The following is a 21,811-nucleotide window of genomic DNA, read 5'->3' as shown; positions in this document are numbered from 1 at the left end:
GAGATGGTAAACTAGAAAACCTGGCGCTGAAACCTGGGTGCAAATGCCAAGCAGATTTTAAAGAAGTGTGTACAGATTGAAAGATTCGCCCAGAAACAAGACTCCAGGGCCCGTATTCACCAACTGATTCTTAGACTTAAGAATAACCAATAGACTTTGAACCAAGAAAAATGTGTTCAGTGTTTGAATATATACAGGCCTCCACTGGTGATTATGTCATTAACAAAATGTTCGATATGAAGAATAATATAGACAGAGATGTTTACTGCAGAATTTGACTAAAAATTAAAGAAATTCTTGAATATTCTAATTCAAAGAATTTTCTTTATTCTTAGACTTAAGTCTAAGAATTGTTTGGTGAATACGGGCCCTGGAGGAAGCTGGTTGGCTGCTGTTGTCCTAAACGGGACCACAGTCAGAAATGAGATATGATGAATTTGAAGGTCAATGATTTTGTGTTTTCGCAGGATCCAGATTCTGATGAAAAGATGCGCACACACACAGATGGATGGACATGTGGTCACAAACAAGTCCCGTTCAGTGAAACGACTTCAAAACGAGCAGGGGACTAATATCCACCTGGTGCCATCACAGATGTTATTAAAAGGAAAAGAAACAAGTAAAAATGACAAAATATTAAGTTTTGAAATATTATTTATGAGTAAGAATGTATGTACAATAACAAAAACATAATACATTTAAATCAAAATGTTAACAAGCAAGTAAAGAATTATCATGAAGACTTAAATAATAACAGCTTCATGATAGTCCAATAGAATTGATACTGTAACTAAAGACTGAATTCCAGGGTTTTTCCACAAATTCTTTTTTTTTATAATTTAATTTCATCCATTTTCATCTAATTTTAGCAGTATAAAGAATCATGATCTAAGCTGAGCACAAAATGCTCATGGTAAGGTTTTGTGATTGTCTTTTGTCAGACATGCGTTGTCAATATTTGCCTTGTTAACACTCTAGAGGCCACATTTTTTGTCTGATCTTCATGAAACTTGGTCAAAAGATTTGTCCCAATGATATTCTAGACGAGTTTGAAAATGGTTCCGGTTGGTTGAAAAACATGGCTGCCAGGGGGTGGGGCATTTGTCCTAATTTGGCTGCAGTGAAACCATGTTTACACTCTAGAAATCACAGTTATTGTCCAATCTTCATGTAACTTAGTTAGAACATTTGTTCGAATGATATCTTGGATGAGTTTGTCAAAAACATGACCACCAGGGGCGGGGCATTTTTCCTTATATGATTATAGTAAAACCTTGTTAACTCTCTAGAAGTAGTCAACTCTCTTTATGGTCCAATCTTAATGAAACTGTATCAGAACATTTGTTTTGCTAATTTGGAAAAGGGTTAAGGTTCCTTGAAAGATATGGCCACCAGAGGGCAAGGCTTTTTCCTAATTTTGCATTTGAAAAACGTAAGTTATAAATTAAAACAAGAGGGCATGAAAGGCCCAAAGTCCCTCACCTAAGATAACAAGATATTATTGGGACAAATCTTCTGACCAAGTTTCACGAAGATCGGAAAATAAATGTGGCCTCTAGAGTGTTAACAAAGTTTTACTATAGCCATATAAGGAAAAATGCCCCGCCCCCTGGCAGCCATGTTTTTCAACCAACAGGCATCATTTTTAACACTTCTAAGATATTATCTGGATGAATCTTCTGACCAAGTTTCATGAAGATTTGACAATAAATGTGGCCTCTAGAGTGTCAACAAATTAAGATTTTACTATAGCCATATAAGGAAAAATGCCCCGCCCCTTGGAAGCCATTTTTTTCAAGCAAACATAATTATTTTCGAACTCATCCAAGATATCATTGAGGCCAATCTTCTGACTGAATTTCATTGGACAATAAATGTGGCCTCTGGAGGGTTAACAAGGTTCAACTATAGCCATATATAGCCATATAAGGAAAAATGCCCCGCCCCTGGTGGCCATGTTTTTAAAGCAACCAAAACCATTTTCGAACTCATCCAAGATATCATTAGGACAAATCTTCTGACCAAGTTTCATGATGATCGGAAAATAAATGTGACCTCTAGAGTGTTAACAAGGTTTTTACTATAGCCATATAAGGAAAATAGCCCCTCCCCCGTGGTGGCCATGTTTTTTAACCAACCGGCATCATTTTTTAACACGTCCAAGATATTATTGGGATGAATCTTCTGACCGAGTTTCATGAAGATCGGACAATAAATGTTGCCTCTAGTGTTGACAAGATTTTACTATAGCCTTATATAGCCATATTAGGAAAAATGCCCCGCCCCTTGGCGGCCATGTTTTTCAAGCAAACGTAACCAGTTTCGAACTCATCCAAGATATCATTAAGACAAATCTTCTGACCATATTTCATCAAGATTGGACAATAAATGTGGCCTCTAGAGTGTTAACAATGTTTTACTATAGCCATATAAGGAGAAATGCCCCGCCTCCTGGCAGCCATGTGTTTCAACCAACCGGCATCATTTTCGAACTCGTCCAAGATATTATTAAGATGAATCTTCTGACCAAGTTTAATGAAGATTGGACAATAAATGTGGCCTTTAGAGTGTTAACAAATTTTACTATAGCCATATATATGTATAGCCATATAAGGAAAATGCCCCGCCCCTTGGCAGACATGTTTTTCACGCAAAGGTTACCATTTTTGATTTCATCCAAGATATCAGTGGGAAAAATCTTCTGAGCAAATATCATGAAGATCGGAAAATAAATGTGGCCTCTAGAGTGTAAACAAGGTTTTACTATATAACCATATAAGGAAAAATGCCCCTGCCCCCTGGCGGCCATGTTTTTCAACCAACCAGCATCATTTTCGAACTCGTCCAAGATATTATTGGGATGAATCTTCTGACCAAGTTTTATGAAGATCAGACAATAACTGTGGCCTCTAGAGTGTTAACAAGATTTTACTATAGCCATATGAAGCCATATAAGGAAAAGTGTCCCCCCCCCTTGGCAGCCATGTTTTTCAAGCAAACGTAACCATTTTCGAACTCATCCAATATAACATTGAAACCAATCTTCTGACCAAATTTCATGAAGATTGGACAATAAATGTGGCCTCTAGAGAGTTAACAAGGCACATGTTGACGCCGCACAACGGACGACGGACAAAAAGCGATCACAAAAGCTCACCATGAGCACGTTGTGCTCAGGTGAGCTAAAGACAAAACATAATTGTACATTTCTGATAACAGAAAATTTAAGCCTTTTCATATTAAAGGCTTTAGCATGAAACTATAGCATGTCATACACAATGTTAAGCACATACTTTAGATTCAGACTGAACCATTGATATTAGTAGCACATTATCTATAAGTAATTTTAATACAAAATAATCATGTTCATCAGATTTTTATAAATAACACAAACCTTGTCCATATATTGATGACAATTTAAAAAATTAAAATAAAATTGTACAATGAATTGAAATATTGCATTCATTACTATGATTAATTCTTACATTTGTGAATGACAATATATATATATATATATATATATATAACATGTATACATGAAATATAATACATCCATAAAGTACTGTTAAAGTTTTAACAGTAAGAACTGAATAAACTGACAGTAATAAGGTTCAAAAGTAACAACATTACAAAAAGTTGAGTTCAAACTCATAGAATATCAACCTAGAAGTTGGCTTAATTATGTCACAGATTGACTACATTATTTTTAAAGTGCAAGTAAATTTAAATTAACTTTTAACAAATCCTATAGATATGCCTTTATAAATGCAGATTTGTGTAAGTCATAGCAAGATAAATGTTTAATAAACAACCATATAAATAGGGCTTGCTGTTTCTGAGATGAAATAGTTGTGAAGTTTTTTATATATAATGTTATATAAATCATGTGACCTCTGGGGTGTGGCCAGTTTTGACCCAAAGTGGGAGGCTTTGACCAAACTAAGTAGAGGACTACTTGACAATATTACACACCAAATATTAAAACCATTCTCCATTCAGTTTCAGAGAAAAACACTTAGGTTATTTACTATACGAGTAAACATAAATCATATGACCCCTGAGGCGTGGCCAATATTGAACAAGAAATGTGTTTGTCAGAAACACAATGCCCCCTATTGCCCAGCTTTGAAATGAAATTTCAATATATCATTTAGCAGGTTTAGAAATAATCTCCCTTTTAAAGCTTATTACTTCCCTTGGATTGTATTTTTTGACTTTTGACCTTGAAGGATGACCTTGACCTTTTACCACTCAAAATGTGCAGCTCCATGAGATACACATGCATGCCATATATAAAGTTGCTATCTTCAATATTGCAAAAGTTATGGCCAATGTTAAAGTTTTCAGACGGACGGACTGACAGAGGGACGGACAGACAGTTCAAATGCTATATGCCACCCTACAGGCGGCATACAAACTTTGTAGGGGACCAAAAGCCAACATTTGTCATGAAAGACTAATTGTTATGACTGCATAATCGCTACTGACCTACCATAAATAATTCAGGAACACCAAGCAGAGGGCAAGTATTCTGAACGAGTACATCACATGAACAACCAGGATACACAAAGTATTCTCACTTAGGGTATTAAACAAACACCAAAGAGGCAGCAAGTTTTCTCCAAGAGGGCAGCTACAGATCACCAAAGGGAAAGCAAGGATACATGACAGAAGCCTTTCATTCCCATCCTTCAAATTATTTACATGTTAAAACAACTTCATGATCAATACAAGATTCGCTACCCCTCCCAGAAAAGAATAAAAAAATATGCTGTAATTTTGTAGTATAAGAAGTGTATAAAGTAGACGCAATATCAGGAAAGGACCACTTTTCATTATGTTTAATGCTACAGGGCATACACATACATTTCCCTGAAACATATGCAATTTGGATCTGTTCTTAATAAGAGGATTACAATACCTTAACATTACAAAACCAGCTAAACTAAGGTACTTTTTTCAAGAATTCATAATGAGGTCGACAGTTTTGTCAGTGAAAGTGTACCGGACCCCGCCACCCCTTTATTTAACAAACCATACATACACAATTGCACAGGATTTCAAATGTACACTTAAGTTGATGCCTTGGACAAATAGATATAATTGGACAATAAACAATTACATTTGGACATTTTTATATCAAAGTCATTACGTTCATAACTTCAAAGAATGACAAAGAGGAAGGACGTGCATAGAAAGTGCATATAGAGTGCATAGATCACTGTTTATGCTCCCATACCTATTTTTAGTGAAATCACATTAACTGTTCCGAGATTTCAGTCAGTGAGTCTGCTAATGCAGATGTATACCAGGTAGTTGTTGGTTCTTCTAATAAACTTTTGCCATTTTTAGAAGATGACATTCATATGAACTAATGTAACTTTGGGTACATTTTATTTAACAATAAATAACTAGGTCAAGATGCAAAATACTAGACATGATCGTTTATTGAACTAATAATAACAATGTAACCCCATTTTAACCATTTATCACTCAGAGCAAAATTGAAAACGGCAGTAACTTGCAGTCTGTTCAGGTTTTATGCAGTTTGCTGCTCATTAGTATCTAAGGTTAGGAGATGAAGCCTTAAAAACTTGAATCTAGTAAGAAAGGTCTTAAATTAAATTGAACTTTTTGAGGGACTACACATGCGTAAAAATACTTATCTAAGTGGTAAGGGGTTAAAACATTTCATAAGAGAAGCACTTTTTTGTCTTATATTGTATTACTTTAAAAAGGGTAACAAACACTCGAGCAAACTTTCAACTCACAGATTTGCTGGTTACACAAGCTGAATGCCCTGTGATGTATTTGTGTGATCAATTGCTGAATGATTCTGTAACTGATTAAACTCATGCTCAAGATCTTCCAAGTCTCGGTTATAGTTTTCATACTTGTGACTAATCAACTTTTTATAAAAGAATGCTGCGAATGCTATGAACAACACTAAAAGAGGCACCACAATCGCTGTTGACACTATAGCAGCTTCTTTGCTCAGATTTATAAACTGCACCCAACATATTATAGTAATTTCTGCCAAAAATAGAATTATTCCAAATCCAGTGGAAAATGACCATGCCATGAATATGAAACATTCCATTTTCTCATGTGGAGACTCCTTAACTGCATTCACATTGTGGACATTGGAAACCTGAAATAAAAACACATGAAAAAGATTAAATATTTAGACAAATGTAAAATTAATTTAACAAAATAACCTCTATATCATTAATTATCCTTAAATAACTCATCAGTGATTTCAATTCTTAAGTGCTTGAGTGAATATTCAAACAAGAGGGCCTGAAAGGCCCATAGTCGCTCACCTTAGATAAAAAGGAATTACCTGTTTTTTGCAGGCTAAGATATCAATGGAACAAATGTTCTAACCAACTTTCTTGAAGAATAAACAACAAATTGCCCCCTGGCGGCCATGTTTTTCAACAGACCTGAACCATTTTTGAACTCGTCCAAGGTATGATTGGGACAAATCTTCTGACAAAGTTTCATGAAGATCCGACAATAAATGTGGCATTCAGATTGAACTAAAAACAAGAGATGTGTTTGTCAGAAACACAATGCCTCCTTCTGCGCCGCTCTGAAGCCATATATTTGACCTTGAAGGATGACCTTGACTTTTCACCACTCAAAATAGGCAGCTCCATGAGATACATATGCATGCCAAATATCAAGTTGCAATCTGAAGCGACATAGAAGTTATGAGCATTTTTCAAAACCTAAACGCGATAGCCTTAACGCAAAGTGTGACGGAAGGACGGACAGACGGACGGACGGTCCAATCACTATATGCCCTCCTTTGAGGGCATAAAAATATTATGCTCATAAAGATTGTCACCATGTTTGAAGATGATATTATTTAAACTTATTTAGTAAACTGAATCAAGATATGATATATACATTTGCACTCAGCAAGTGTCATTCAGATTGAACTAAAAATGTGACTAAAAGTATTCACAATGTTTCACTATGAACAACTGTAGACATACAATAAAACCAAGATTATTTTAGCAGAAGTGTGGAACCTTCAAGGGAGAGTATCTTGAGCATACTAGTATGTTGATAAATACAGAGTGGTTATTATCTACTGCACTAATTATGTAAAGGTAAGCCAGTGCATTTAACTGGAGTCAATATTGCCATGGAAACAATTTCTTAGCACAGTAGATGTTAAATCAATACACCAAACACAGTTGGTTAACTTGGCTTATCAGTAAAGATCAAAGATAAGGCTTTACTGTGCATTAGTACATGTACAGTTATTTTATGGTATAGAAACAATAAGTTTATTAAGTGAATGCAAACTACTGTCTTATGTACACTACATTTTATGAAGGAAGTCCCAGGTTTATACAAGGGAGTAAACTATTAGAAAGTATGTAAAGGTTATCTTTCTTAAACATTATTGCTTATCAGATCTAGACTGTCCACATGTTTTCATTATATATAGAGAGAAAACTGCCCCACCCCCCTGACGGCCATGTTTTTCTAACCATCATATAAATATAAGGAAAATGCCCCCCCCCTGGCGGCCATGTTTTTTTACCGATCCGAACCATTTTCGAACTCAACCGTCATATCCAGAAAACACATGTTCTGACCAAATTTCATGAAGATTGGACCAAAAATATGACTTCTAGAGTGTTCACATGTTTCCACTATATACATATAGAGAAAACTGCCCCGTCCCCTGGCGGCCATATTTTTTCACCGATCTGGATCATTTCGAATTCGTCTGAGATATCAATGAAACCAATGTTTTAAACAAGTTTCATGATGATTAGACTTCTACAGTGTTCACAAGGTTTTTCTTTTTTTTGACCTAGTGACCTAGTTTTTGATCCAGCATGACCCCGTTTTGAACTCAGTCGAGGTATCAATCGGACAAATGTTCTGACCAAGTTTCATGAAGATCGGATAATAAATGTGGCCTCAAGAGTGTTCACAAGGCAAAATGTTGACGACGAACGACGCACGCCTGACAAAAGGCGACCACAAAAGCTCACCATGAGCACGTTGTGCTGAGGTGAGCTAAAAATGTGTTTGATACTTGTATTTCCATTTACAGAAACAAACAAAGATATATATCAACAAACTTTCAAATCAACTCATAAAGGTCTTTTGTGTAGAACTTAAATTAAATGCTGACTGAATAGGCTGAATACCGTCATGTAAGATCAAGCTGCTAGTATTTTGATGACCTTGAAATAAATAAAATATTCACACAATTCTAAACATTATATACAGAATGTCTTTTTTCTGGTATAACTAGAGCTTTGTCACAAACGTGACGAATACCCACACATGCCCGAATTGACACATAATATTTTGCATGTCGTCTTCACAAAAAACAGGGGACACCATGCTCAATTTTTAAAACACACTAAGTGACCCCTTGACCTAGTTTTTGACCCAGAAAAGCCCATGTTCTAACTTGGCCTTAAGATCATCTCCATAAAAATTCTGACCAAGTTTGGTGAAGATCGGATGTAAACTACTTGAATTAGAGAGGGGACACAATGCTGAATGTTAAAAAACGCACTAAGTGACCCCGTGACTTAGTTTTAGGCCCAGAATGGCCCATGTTCAAAATTGTCCTAGAGATCATTTAGATAAAACTTGTGACCAAGATTGGTGAGGATTGGATGAAAACTACTTGAATGAGAGAGCGGACATGGTGAATTTTAAAACGCACTTAGATACCCCGTGACCTAGTTTTTGTCCCGGCATGACTCATATTCAAACTTGACCTAGACATCATCTAGATACAACTTCTGACCAAGTTTGGTGAAGATTGGATAAAAACTACTTGAATTAGAGAGCGGACAAAATGGTGAGGTTTAAACGCACTAAGTGACCCCGTGACCTTGTTTTGACCCAGCATGACCCATATTCAAACTTGCCCTAGCCATTATCAAGATACAACTTCTGACCAATTTTGGTGAAGATTGGATAAAAACTACTTGAATTAGAGAGCAGACAACATGGTGAGGTTTAAAACACACTAAGTGACCCCGTGATCTAGTTTTTGATCCGGCATGGCCCATGTTCGAACTTGACCTACACAACATCTATTTACAACTTCGGACCAAGGGTGGTGAAGATCGGATGAAAACTACTTGAAATAGAGAGCGGACAACATGCTTAATGTGTAAAACGTACTGAGTGACCCTGTGACCTAGTTTTTGATCAGGCATGGCCCATGTTCGAACTTGGCCTTCAGATCATCTAGATAAAACTTCTGACCAAGTTTGGTGAAGATCGAATGAAAACTACTTGAATAAGAGAGAGGACACCATACTGAATGTTAAACAAGAGTGCCAAACTGTCACAAGATACGCCCGTTCGGAGGTTTTGGACACCATGCTTAATGCTTGAAATGCACTAAGTGACCTCGAGACCTAGTTATTGACCCGGCATGACCCATATTTGAACTTGACCTAGATATCATTTAGATGTAACATCTGACTAAATTTGGTGAAGATCAAATGAAAACTACTTCAATTAGAGAGCGGGCACCATGCTAAATGCTTGAAATTCATTATGTGTCCGATCGTGACCTCGTTTTTGACCCGGCATGACCCATATTCGAATTTGATCTACATATCATCTAGACTCAACTTCTGACCAAATTAGGTGATGATCAGATGCAAACTACTTCAATTAGAGAGCGGACACCATGCTAAATGCTTGAAATGCACTAAGTAACCTTGTGACCTAGTTTTTGACCCGGCATGACCCATATTCGAACTTGACCTAGATATCAACTAGATGCAACTACTGACCAAGTTTGGTGAAGATCGGATGAATACAATTTGAATTAGAGTCCGGACAAAGTGGCGCCGTTGAAAATGCACTAATTGACCCTATGACCTAGTTTTTGACCCGGCATGACCCATATTCGAACTTGGCCTATATATCAACTAGATGCAACTGCTGACCAAGTTTGGTGAAGATCGGATGAATACAATTTGAAATAGAGTCCGGACAAAGTGGCCCCTTTGAAAATGCACTTATTGACCCTATGACCTAGTTTTTGACCCGGCATGACCCATATTCGAACTTGGCCTAGATATCAACTAGATGCAACTGCTGACCAAGTTTGGTGAAGATCGGATGAATACAATTTGAATTAGAGTCCGGACAAAGTGATGCCTTCCGCCCGCCGCCCGCCGCCAAGGGGTTTCACATAATACGTCCCGTATTTTATACGGGCGTATAAAAACGCACTAAGTAACCACGTGACCTAGTTTTTGACCCGGCAAGGCCCATGTTCGAACTTGGCCTTAAGATCATCTAGATACAACTTCTGACCAAGTTTGGTGATATCGGATAAAAGCTACTTGAATTAGAGAGCGGACAACATGCTGAATGTTTAAAACGCACCAAGTGACCCGTGACCTAGTTTTTGACCCAGCAAGGCCCATGTTCCAACTTGGCCTAGACATCATCTAGATACAACTTCTGACCAAGTTTGGTGAAGATCAGATGAAAACTACTTGAATAAGAGAGCGGACAACATGCTGAATGTTTAAAACGCACTAAGTGACCCCGTGACCTAGTTTTTTACCCAGCAAGGCCCATGTTCCAACTTGGCCTAGACATCATCTAGATACAACTTCTGACCAAGTTTGGTAAAGATCGGATGAAAACTACTTGAATTAGAAACCGTGACCTAGTTTTTGACCGGGCAATGCCCATGTTTGAACTTGGCCTAGACATCATCTAGATACAACTTCTGACCAAGTTTGGTGAAGATCGGATGAAAACTACTTGAACAAGCAAATTCGTTGAATTGATATCCCCCGCCTATATACTTCTGGACACAAAAGTGTTATATTTGACACTAAAAAAGCATTTTTTTGAAGATACAAAGGGTCATTACTCTGTTATTATCAGATGGTGTACAATGCCATTTGGCGTGCATCATCCTATTATCAATATATATACTCATACCAAGTTTCAATGAAATCCGCAAAAGCACTTCCAAGATATGGCTCTGGACACAAAAGTGACGGACAGACAGACAGCCGGACGGACAGCCGGACAACGCCAAAACAATATCCCTCCGCCTCTGGCGGGGGATATATACTCGTACCAAGTTTCAATGAAATCTGCCAAAGCACTTCCAAGATATGGCTCTGGACACAAAAGTGCCTATAGTAAAAAGCATTTTTTCAAGATACAAAGGGCCATAACTCTGTTTTTAACAGATGGTATACAATGCCATTTGGCGTGCATCATCCTCTTATGCATACAGGGATGGAAACTAACGTTTTACAATTGGTTGCCCAACGGGCAACCATCTTTACTATTTTGGTTGCCCAGCTAAAGACTAACGAGCCCAGTACAATTTACATGTATTGTCATGTGTATCTAATACTTTCTTTAAATAAAAGATAACTGAACAAAATTGCTTACATTACACTCTTTCTGTGTATAATGTCTTAATATGAGTCTGAGTTGAATAATTTCCTTGGCCTTTATGAATAAATATTATTAAAATAATAAATCAACAGTCGCCAATTTTATTAAATGTTTAATTGTACTTGAATGTTTCAAGCTTAAAAAAGCTAGTTGCCCAGCTGGACTACTAACTTTTGAATTTAAGTTGCCCAGGCTAAAATCTACTTGCCCCGGGCTCACGGGCAACCACTAGTTTCCATCCCTGGCATATATATACTCATACCAAGTTTCAATGAAATCCGCCAAAGGACTTCCAAGATATGGCTCCAGACACAAAAGTGCCTATAGTAAAAAGCATTTTTTCAAGATACAAAGGGCCATAACTCTGTTTTTAACAGATGGTGTACAATGCCATTTGGCGTGCATCATCCTCTTATGCATATATATACTCATACCAAGTTTCAATGAAATCCGCCAAAGCATTTCCAAGATATGGCTCGGGACACAAAAGTGCCTATAGTAAAAAGCATTTTTTCAAGATACAAAGGGCCATAACTCTGTTTTAAACAGATGGTGTACAATGCAATTTGGCGTGCATCATCCTCTAATGCATATATATACTCATACCAAGTTTCAATGAAATCCGCCAAAGCACTTCCAAGATATGGCTCCGGACACAAAAGTGCCGGACGGACGGACAGCTGGACGGATGGACAACGCCAAAACAATATCCCTCCGCCTCTGGCGGGGAATAACTAGAGCTTTGTCACAGACGTGACGAATACCCCCATATGCCGCATTGACACATAATATTTTGCATGTTGTCTTCACAAAAAACAGCAGACACCATGCTCAATTTTTAAAACGCACTAAGTGACCCCTTGACCTAGTTTTTGACCCAGAAAGGCCCATGTTCTAACTTGGCCTTAAGATCATCTCCATAAAACTTCTGACCAAGTTTGGTGAAGATCGGATGCAAACTACTTGAATTAGAGAGCGGGACACCATGCTGAATGTTAAAAAACGCACTCAGTGACCCCGTGACCTAGTTTTAGGCCCGGAATGGACCATGTTCAAACTTGTCCTAGAGAAAATTTAGATAAAACTTGTAACCAAGTTTGGTGAGGAATGGATCAAAACTACTTGAATTAGAGAGCGTTCAACATGGTGATGTTTAAAACGCACTAAGATACCCCGTGACCTAGTTTTTGACCCAGCATGACCCATATTCAAACTTGACCTAGACATCATCTAGATACAACTTCTGACCAAGTAAGGTGAAGATTGGATGAAAACTACTTGAATTAGAGAGCGAACAACATTGTGATGTTTAAAACGCACTAAGTGACCCCGTGACCTTGTTTTTGACCCGGCATGACCCATGTTCAAACATCCCCTAGACATTATCAAGATACAACTTCTGACCAATTTTGGTGAAGATTGGATAAAAACTACTTGAATTAGAGAGCGGACAGCATGGTGTGGTTTAAAACACACTCAGTGGCCCCGTGACCTAGTTTTTGACCCGGCATGGCCCATGTTCGAACTTGACCTACACATCATCTAGTTACAACTTCTGACCAAGTGTGGTGAAGATCGGATTTAATTTACTTGAAAAAGAGAGCGGACACCATGCTCATTGTGTTAAACGTACAAAGTGACCCTGTGACCTATTTTTTTATCTGGCATGGCCCATGTTCGAACTTGGTCTTCAGATCATCTAGATAAAACTTCTGACCAAGATCGGATGAAAACTACTTGAATAAGAGAGAGGACACCATGCTGAATGTTAAAAAACGCACTATGTGACCCCATGACCTAGTTTTTGACCCAGCAAGGCCCAGCTTCGAATTTGGCCTTAAGATCATCTAGATACAACTCCTGACCAAGTTTTGTGAATATCGGATGAAAACTACTTGAATTAGAGAACGGACAACATGCTGAATGTTTAAAACGCACTAAGTGACCCCGTGACCTAGTTTTTGACCCAGCAAGGCCCATGTTCGAACTTGGCCTTAAGATCATCTAGATACAACTTCTGACCAAGTTTGGTGAAGATCAGATGAAAACTATTTGAATTAGAGAGCGGAAAACATGCTGAATGTTTAAAACGCACTAAGTGACCCCGTGACCTAGTTTTTTACCCGGCAAGGCCCATGTTCGAACTTGGCCTAGACATCATGTAGATACAACTTCTGACCAAGTTTGGTGAAGATCGGATGAAAACTACTTGAATTAGAGAGCGGATACTTAATACGGATCGACAGACAGACCGACCGACCGACAGACAGACAAGTTCACTCCTATATACCCCCCTAAACTTTGTTTGTGGGGGTATAATTAGAGAGCGGACAACATGCTGAATGTGTGAAACGCATTAAGTAACCCCATGACCTAGTTTTTGACCTAGCAAGGCCCATGTTCGAACTTGGCCTTGACATCATCTAGATACAACTTCTGACAAAGTTTGGTGAAGATCGGATGAAAACTACTTGAATTAGAGAGCAGATACTAAATACGGACCGACAGACTTTGTTTGTGGGGGTATAATTATGTCTTGATACTGCTTTAAAATATTGAATATTTTACTTATCTCATTTAAAGACCAAATACATTACTAGAATTAATTACATGTAATATAACAGCCTTTATATGACTGGGGGTGACGAGTTCAAATCGTAGTGTGTTTGTCTACGACGTCGGGTATGTTTTACTACGAAACCTTGTTTCAAAATACACATGCAATCGAAGTACAGATTGGTGGAAACATTGGGTTTTAAACAGGTACGATTATGCTTTTCTAATAACAAAACTCTGAATTTAAGCATGATGACATTTCATAGGTCTGTTACATCAAATTATGTTCCAAAATGTGTCTGGTTTATGCAGTTAAACATGAAATTAACCTCTGATTTATCAGACCAAAGTCAAGTTTCAATTTAACAAATGCAATTTCGGTTTACAACTGTGTTTAATTGACACAATTTTACAATTTCCATATTGATCTATGTATTGTTAAGCCACTGGTGGGTTTAGAAATGTGTAGTGTGACCCTGCAGTTATCAGAAATAAAGACTGAATATTATTAATTAACTTTATAATATTAGACAAGAATGTGTTCAATTTGTTCGCCTAGTACAAGTTGTGCCTCGCCAATAAAGCTCGAAACTCTTCTTATACAAGAAAAAGGCGACCAATATGGAAAAAACACAGCCAATACGGGAAAAAGTCGGCCAATACGAGATTCAGCCAATCAGAAACCAGGAAAAACTCGGCCTTATATGAGAATCTAAAATTTCAACAATTGTGAATGCCATTTAGAAGTTGTATGCTTAGTTTTGGTGCAAAAGTTTAAACCTTTAAAAATATACTTAAAGTACTCGGCCCCTAATATTTTCAGCTCAAGGTTTCGACAATAAGAAAAGTGCAGTGTAACCACAACAGTAAGGTTTAATATTTGAGCGTACATAAAATTAATAATAACGCTACAATCAACAATTATCAAGCGTCGGAAGCAAAACTAATTTGAAATCATGGAGGATTTAAACATTACAAATGCAATTCCTAATGGCAATAAGTAAGTTTTCAATCCTTATTGTCTTTCTAAGTGGTATTAAAACAACGGTAGTGGATCCAGTATGGCTGGAATGTTATTCAGGTAAATTTTGCATAATTTCGCGACCTGTCAAATTGTGTTCCTGCATCATGTAATGTCTAGAAAGAATCTTTCGTCTATACTGAATAAGATTATTAAGTTAATTAATAAAAGCTTCCGCTTGCGTCCTCGGGCCAATACGGCTGACTTCAGCACAATAACAAAGCCAATATGAATTCAACTAATTAATAACATTATATTATTACTAGGCATAATCAGTATACATATATACGCATGAAACTTCGTTGAGTAATCTATATATTATATTTGTAATTCGTTGCACAACCAATACATACTATGTGCAAAACCTTTACATTAAGCGACTTGTAATTTCCTTCGAAACAAAGCATTTGAATGATTAAAGGGGCCTTTTCACATTTTGGCAATTGACAAAATAGAAAAAAGTTGTTTCAGATTCGCAAATTTTCGTTTTAGTTATGATATTTGTGAGGAAACAGTATAACTAAACATTTACCATGCTCTAATATATCCATTTTATGCATCTTTTGACGTTTTAAAAACCTAAAAATTATAAAGCGTTGCAACGCGAAACGATTCAATACTTTGGAGAGTTCTGTTGTTGTCGTTTAATTTTGTGAAACTACGAAGATTGCTTATATAAAGTATACAAGAGGGCCTGAAAGGCCCAAAGTCGCTCACCTGAGATTCAAAGGAACTGACCTGTTCTGTGCAGCCCAAGATGTCATTAGAACAATATGTTCTTACCAACTTTCATGACTAGCGAACACCCTGGCAGCCGAGTTTTTCAACAGACCAGAACCATTTTCATACACATCCAAGATATCATTTAAAGAAATATACTGAAAAAGTTTCATGAAGATTCATAAGTCCATATAAGGAAAAATGCCCCGCCCACTAGTGGCAATGTTTTTCAAGCAACTGGAACCACTTTTGAACTTGTCCAAAATATCAATTGGACAAATCTTCTGACAAAGTTTCATGATGATCGTACAATAAATATGGCTTCTAGAGTGTTAACAAGGTTTAACTATAGCTATATAAGTAAAAAAGCCAAGCCCCCTTGGCAGCCATGTTTTTCCACCAACCGGAACCATTTTCGAACTCATCCAAGATATCATTGGGACAAATCATCTGACCAAGTTTCATGATGATCGGACAATAAATGTGGCCTCTAGAGCGTTAACAAGGTTTTACTAAAGCATGATATATAGCCATATTAGGAAAAAGGCCCCGCCCCCTGGTGGCCATGTTTTTTAAGCAACCGAAACCATTTTGGAACTCATCCAAGATATCATAAGGACAAATCTTCTGACCAAGTTTCATGAAGATCGGAAAATAAATGTGGCCTCTAGAGTGTTTACAAGGTTTTACTATAGCCATATAAGGAAAAATGCCCCACCCCCTGGCAGCCATGTTTTTCGACCAACCAGATTCATTTTTTAACTTGTCCAAGATATTACTGGGGTGAATCTTCTGACCAAGTTTCATGAAGATCGGACAATAAATGTGGCCTCTAGAGTGTAAACATGGTTTAACTAAAGCCATATAAGGAAAACTGCACAACCCCTTGGCAGCCATGTTTTTCAAACAAACGTAACCATTTTCGAACTTATCCAAGATATCATTGAGACCAATCTTCTGACCAAATTTCATGAAGATTGGACAATAAATGTGGCCTCTAGAGTGTTCACAAGGTTTTACTCTAGCCATATATAGCCACATAAGGAAAAATGCCCCGCCCCTTGGCAGCCATGTTTTTCAAGCAAATGTAACCACTGTAAAACATGCATGCCCCCCTATATGGGCTATAAGTTGTAGTAGCAACCATTGTGTGAATACGTTTTTTGGTCACTGTGAATGGTGGTGGTGGTGGTAGTGGTGGTGGTGGTGGTAGCAGAAGAAATAGTAGTAGTAGTAGTAGTAGTAGTAGTAGTAGTAGTAGTAGTAGTAGTAGTAGTTGTAGTAGTAGTAGTAGAAGTAGTAGTAGTAGTAGTAGTAGTAGTAGTAGTAGTAGTAGTAGAAGTAGTAGTAGTAGTAGTAGTAGTAGTAGTAGTAGTAGTAGTAGTAGTAGAGTAGTAGTAGAAGTAGTAGTAGTAGTAGTAGAAGTAGTAGTAGTAGTAGTAGTAGTAGTAGTAGTAGTAGTAATAGAGTAGTAGTAGTAGTAGGTGGTGGTGGTGGTAGCAGAAGAAATAGTAGTAGTAGTAGTAGTAGTAGTAGTAGTAGTAGTAGTAGTAGTAGTAGTAGTAGTAGTAGTAGTAGTAGAAGTAGTAGTAGTAGTAGTAGTAGTAGTAGTAGTAGTAGTAGTAGTAGAGCAGTAGTAGAAGTAGTAGTAGTAGTAGTAGTAGTAGTAGTAGTAGTAGTAGTCGTAGTAGTAGTAGTAGTAGTAGTAGTAGAGTAGTAGTAGTAGTAGTAGTAGTAGTAGTAGTAGAAGAAGTAGTAGTAGTAGTAGTAGTAGTAGTAGTAGTAGCAGTAGAAGTAGTAGTAGTAGTAGTAGTAGTAGTAGTAGTAGTAGTAGTAGTAGTAGTAGTAGTAGTAGTAGTTGTAGTAGAAGAAGTAGTAGTAGTAGTAGAAGCAGCAGCAGCAGCAGCAGCAGTAGTAGCAGTAGTAGTAGTAGTAGTAGTAGTAGTATGCATTACAAAAATGCAGTTAGCCTTACATTTGGTAAAATTTAAATATATTACAAGGGAGGCAAATCTGTAACAATAAATTTAAATTTATTGCATTTGTTTCCCCTGTAGTGTATTACCTCCCCTGTCCTGCTTATATTTATATTTATCAACAAAATTAAACATTAACACAATATTTAATATACAAAATATACAAAAAAATCTCATATTCTGATACTATTTTTACTGATCCACTGTATTTTACTAAATGGATGATGTTTCATTGGACTGATAATTATAGATTTAGGATTACAGACCAGTTGCTTCAGTAATATTGTTCAGAGTGTGCCCTGTTGGCCGCGTATGCATTCTTGAATTATCATTCAAAAAACCATTTTACTATTTCGAGTCACCGTGACCTTGACCTTTGACCTAGTGACCTCAAAATCAATACGGGTCATCTGCAAGTCATGATCAATGTACCTATGAAGTTTTATGATCCTAGGCTTAAGCGTTCTTGAGTTATCATCTGGAAACCACCTGGTGGACGGACCGACCGACCGACCTACCGACCGACCGACCAACATGAGCAAAGCAATATACCCCCTCTTCTTCGAAGGGGGGCATAATAAATGTGGCCTCTAGAGTGTAAACAAGGTTTTACTATAGCCATATAAGGAAAACTGCCCCGCCCCCTGGCGGCCATGTTTTTCACCGATCTGGACCATTTACGAACTCGTCTGAGATATCAATGTAACCAATGTTTTGACCAAGTTTCATGATGATTGGGCAAAAATTGTGACTTATAGAGTGTTCGCAAGGTTTCTCTATAGCCATATAAGGAATATTTCTCCGCCCCCTGGCTGCCATATTTTTAAACGGACCAGTACCATTTTTGAACTCAACCAACATATCATTTAGACAAACATTTTGACAAACTTACATGAAGATTGGGCATCAAATGTGAACAGTGTTCACAAGGTTTATCTTTTTTTTTATAACTAGTTTCCTAGTTTTTGACACCGCATGACTCAGTTTCGAACTCAGTCGAGGTATCAATGGGACAAATGTTCTGACCAAATTTCATGAAGATTAGACAATAAATATGGCCTCTAGTGTGTTCACAAGGCAAAATGTTCACGACGGACGATGCACGAGGGACAAAAAGCGATCACAAAAGCTCACCATGAGCACGTTGTGATCAGGTGAGCTAAAAATACGTCTGTCATACATACTTGGAAGGATGGCCGAGCGGTCTAATTGGTTTTTACTCCAGGACTCCAGGGGTCACTGGTTCGAGCCCTGCGGAGGTTTACTTTTTTTTTTTTTTTTTAAATTTTATTCTTGATTTTTAACTGGAGCTTCATCGATCCAATGTTTAAATTTATCAATATAAAGCATTTAATGACAAACTTCAAAATATGCCAAAATCTGTGAAAAGGCCCCTTTAAAATATATGTTTGTAACCTGTTTTGTACTTTAAAATGTTTAATGTACAGTGAATCAAAGTAACATGTAGTTTCATTAAAGTTAAGTTACTGTAATTGGCTATTTTAACAGAATAACCACCTTGTGCATTACTTCAAATGAAAATATTTTGATTTTAGCTCAAAATCAATGTAAAGGTTGCAACTATGCACATTCGTTATTAGTTTGTTATTGAAAATAAGTACCTACCATTACTGGTTGTTCCGTTCTCTAATCCATAAATACCAAAAGATGAAGCTGGCCTTATTAAGCAGTGTATTAATACAATGTTTTGTAGGAAAACATATACCTGACGTCATAGACAAACCGACTAAGAGTTGTCCTCGTCAGCCCTCAACGTATATTAACCAAATGGAATAAAATTCATACATGTTTGAAAAGTATTATAATATGTAAAATATTACAGGCCGTCAACTGACTTAAGGTGAAACAAGGGCTGTTTGTTAAACATGCATGCCCCCCATATGGGCTGTCCGTTGAAGTGGCTGCCATTGTGTGAATATGTTTTTTGTCACTGACCTTGACCTTTGACCTAGTGACCTGAAAATCAATAGGGGTCATCTGCGAGTCACGATCAATGTACCTATGAAGTGTTATGATCCTAGGCAAAAGCATTCTCGAGTTATCATCCGAAAATTATTTTACTATTTCGGGTCACCGTGACCTTGACCCTTGACCTTGTGACCTCAAAATCAATAGGGGTCATCTGCGAGTCATGATCAATCTACCTATGAAGTTTCATGATCCTAGGCATATGCGTTCTTGAGTTATCATCCAAAAACCATTTTACTATTTCGGGTCACCGTGACCTTGACCTTTGACCTAGTGACCTGGAAATCAATAGGGGTCATCTGCGAGTCATGATCAATCTACCCATGAAGTTACATGATCCTAGGCATATGCGTTCTTGATTTATCATCCGGAAACCATTTTACTATTTCGGGTCACCGTGACCTTGACCTTTGACCTAGTGACCTCAAAATCAATAGGTGTCATCTGCGAGTCATGATCAATCTACCCATGAAGTTTCATGATCCTAGGCGTATGCGTTCTTGAGTTATCATCCGGAAACCATTTTACTATTTCGGGTCACCGTGACCTTGACCTTTGACCTAGTGACCTCAAAACCAATAGGGGTCATCTGCAAGTCATGATCAATGTACCTATGAAGTTTCATGATCCTAGCCCCAAGCGTTCTTGAGTTATCATCCGGACTGTGACCTTCCCCTGTGACCTTTGACCTAGTGACCTCAAAATCAATAGGGGTAATCTGCGAGTCATGATCAATGTACCTATGAAGTTTCATGATCCTAGCCCCAAGCGTTCTTGAGTTATCATCCGGAAACCACCTGGTGGACGGACCAACCTACCGACCGACCAACATGAGCAAAGCAATATACCCCCTCTTCTTCGAAGGGGGCATAAATATAGGAAAAAATAAAGGAATTTTTGCATCAAAATATTGGAGGTTTGGGCTTGTTTAGGGTTAAAATATAGGAATTTTATTGTGAAAAGTAATGTTTAAGAGATATGTAGAGATATGTCAATAATCATTAAATTTATGTTTTACTTAACAAAACAGTCCTTCATTTTCACCACCAAGGCAGATATGCTGATGCAGCAACACACTGTGGTCATCTATGTGGACACCTGAAATTTTTTTTCATTAAAATAGTTAACAATCAACAATACACACAACATTATTAAACATAGTTTTAAAACCTAACATAAGAGTGCAACAAAAATGTTACATTGATAATGAAATATTGAAACCGAAAACATGAATCACATACATGTAGTATCATATTATGGTATATAATATAAATTCTGTAATTCACATTAAAATTTCTATACACACTTCAATCAGACATTTTTAGAACATGAGAAGAACACTAAAGCATCCTATATGATTATATATACAAACAGAATATAACATTTTTCTGGCAGCTTCTGCATATAAATATATTTAAAATTGAACATCAAAATAATTAATGAAAAAAATTGCACTGCGATATTAATACCAATTGTAAAACAATCTAATCTCATGGGTATCAGACACACAATGGTAGATGCATATCTTAAAAACAAGAATAAGATGCTACGGTATGCATGGCAAAATAACAATAAAACATCTCAATAATCAGCAGATATACCTTAAGTATACGGTACAAGAACATTCGCTCATTAGAAAAAATTTATCAAAAATAAATCAGAATGATATCAATATATGAAGATAACTTAGAACTACTTAAAAGATAACTGTTAGAATTCTATAATAACTGTAAACCTTTGTGAATTTACATGATGCTGCTGCTACCTGCAGACTACTAAGTAACAACAATGAAACATATTTAAAAACAGTTTTGTCTAAGTGGATTAAATATTTACATAATGATGTCTGTGTAATATCTAAAACAGCACACTAAACTCCTTTGTTTGAGTATAAAATGTTAATGAGAAGATCCTTTGCTGCATTCTGAGCTGTCCAGTTTTCCTTTCTTACTACTTGACACAACAGTTTCAGTTGATTCCTTTCTGGCACTACTGTCTTCATGTGTGCTTTTGCTTAATTGCTTAGTCCTAGAAACAGCTGCACTTCTTTTTTTGCTCAATTCATTCCTCTTCTGTTGGCAGTATTCCAGTCTCTTCTTCCCCTTCT

General features: G+C 37.1%; 1 protein-coding gene across 2 annotated transcripts in view; it reads right to left on the bottom strand.

The window, feature by feature from the left end:
• Window positions 1-636: 636 nt before the first annotated feature.
• Window positions 637-21,811, bottom strand: part of LOC127842816 (protein orai-2-like) — a 36,120-nt gene continuing 14,945 nt past the window's right edge. For both annotated transcript variants that reach the window (XM_052372570.1, XM_052372562.1), the window contains exon 3: window positions 637-6,151. In XM_052372570.1, the coding sequence (XP_052228530.1) occupies window positions 5,783-6,151 (369 nt within the window). In that variant the 3' untranslated portion in view covers window positions 637-5,782. The remainder of the gene's footprint in view (window positions 6,152-21,811) is intronic.

Source organism: Dreissena polymorpha, chromosome 1, assembly GCF_020536995.1.
Source record: "Dreissena polymorpha isolate Duluth1 chromosome 1, UMN_Dpol_1.0, whole genome shotgun sequence".
NCBI classification, from domain to species: Eukaryota; Metazoa; Mollusca; class Bivalvia; order Myida; family Dreissenidae; genus Dreissena; species Dreissena polymorpha.
The sequence above is the reverse complement of the archived record's forward strand: the minus strand, read 5'-3'. Positions and strand labels throughout refer to the sequence as shown.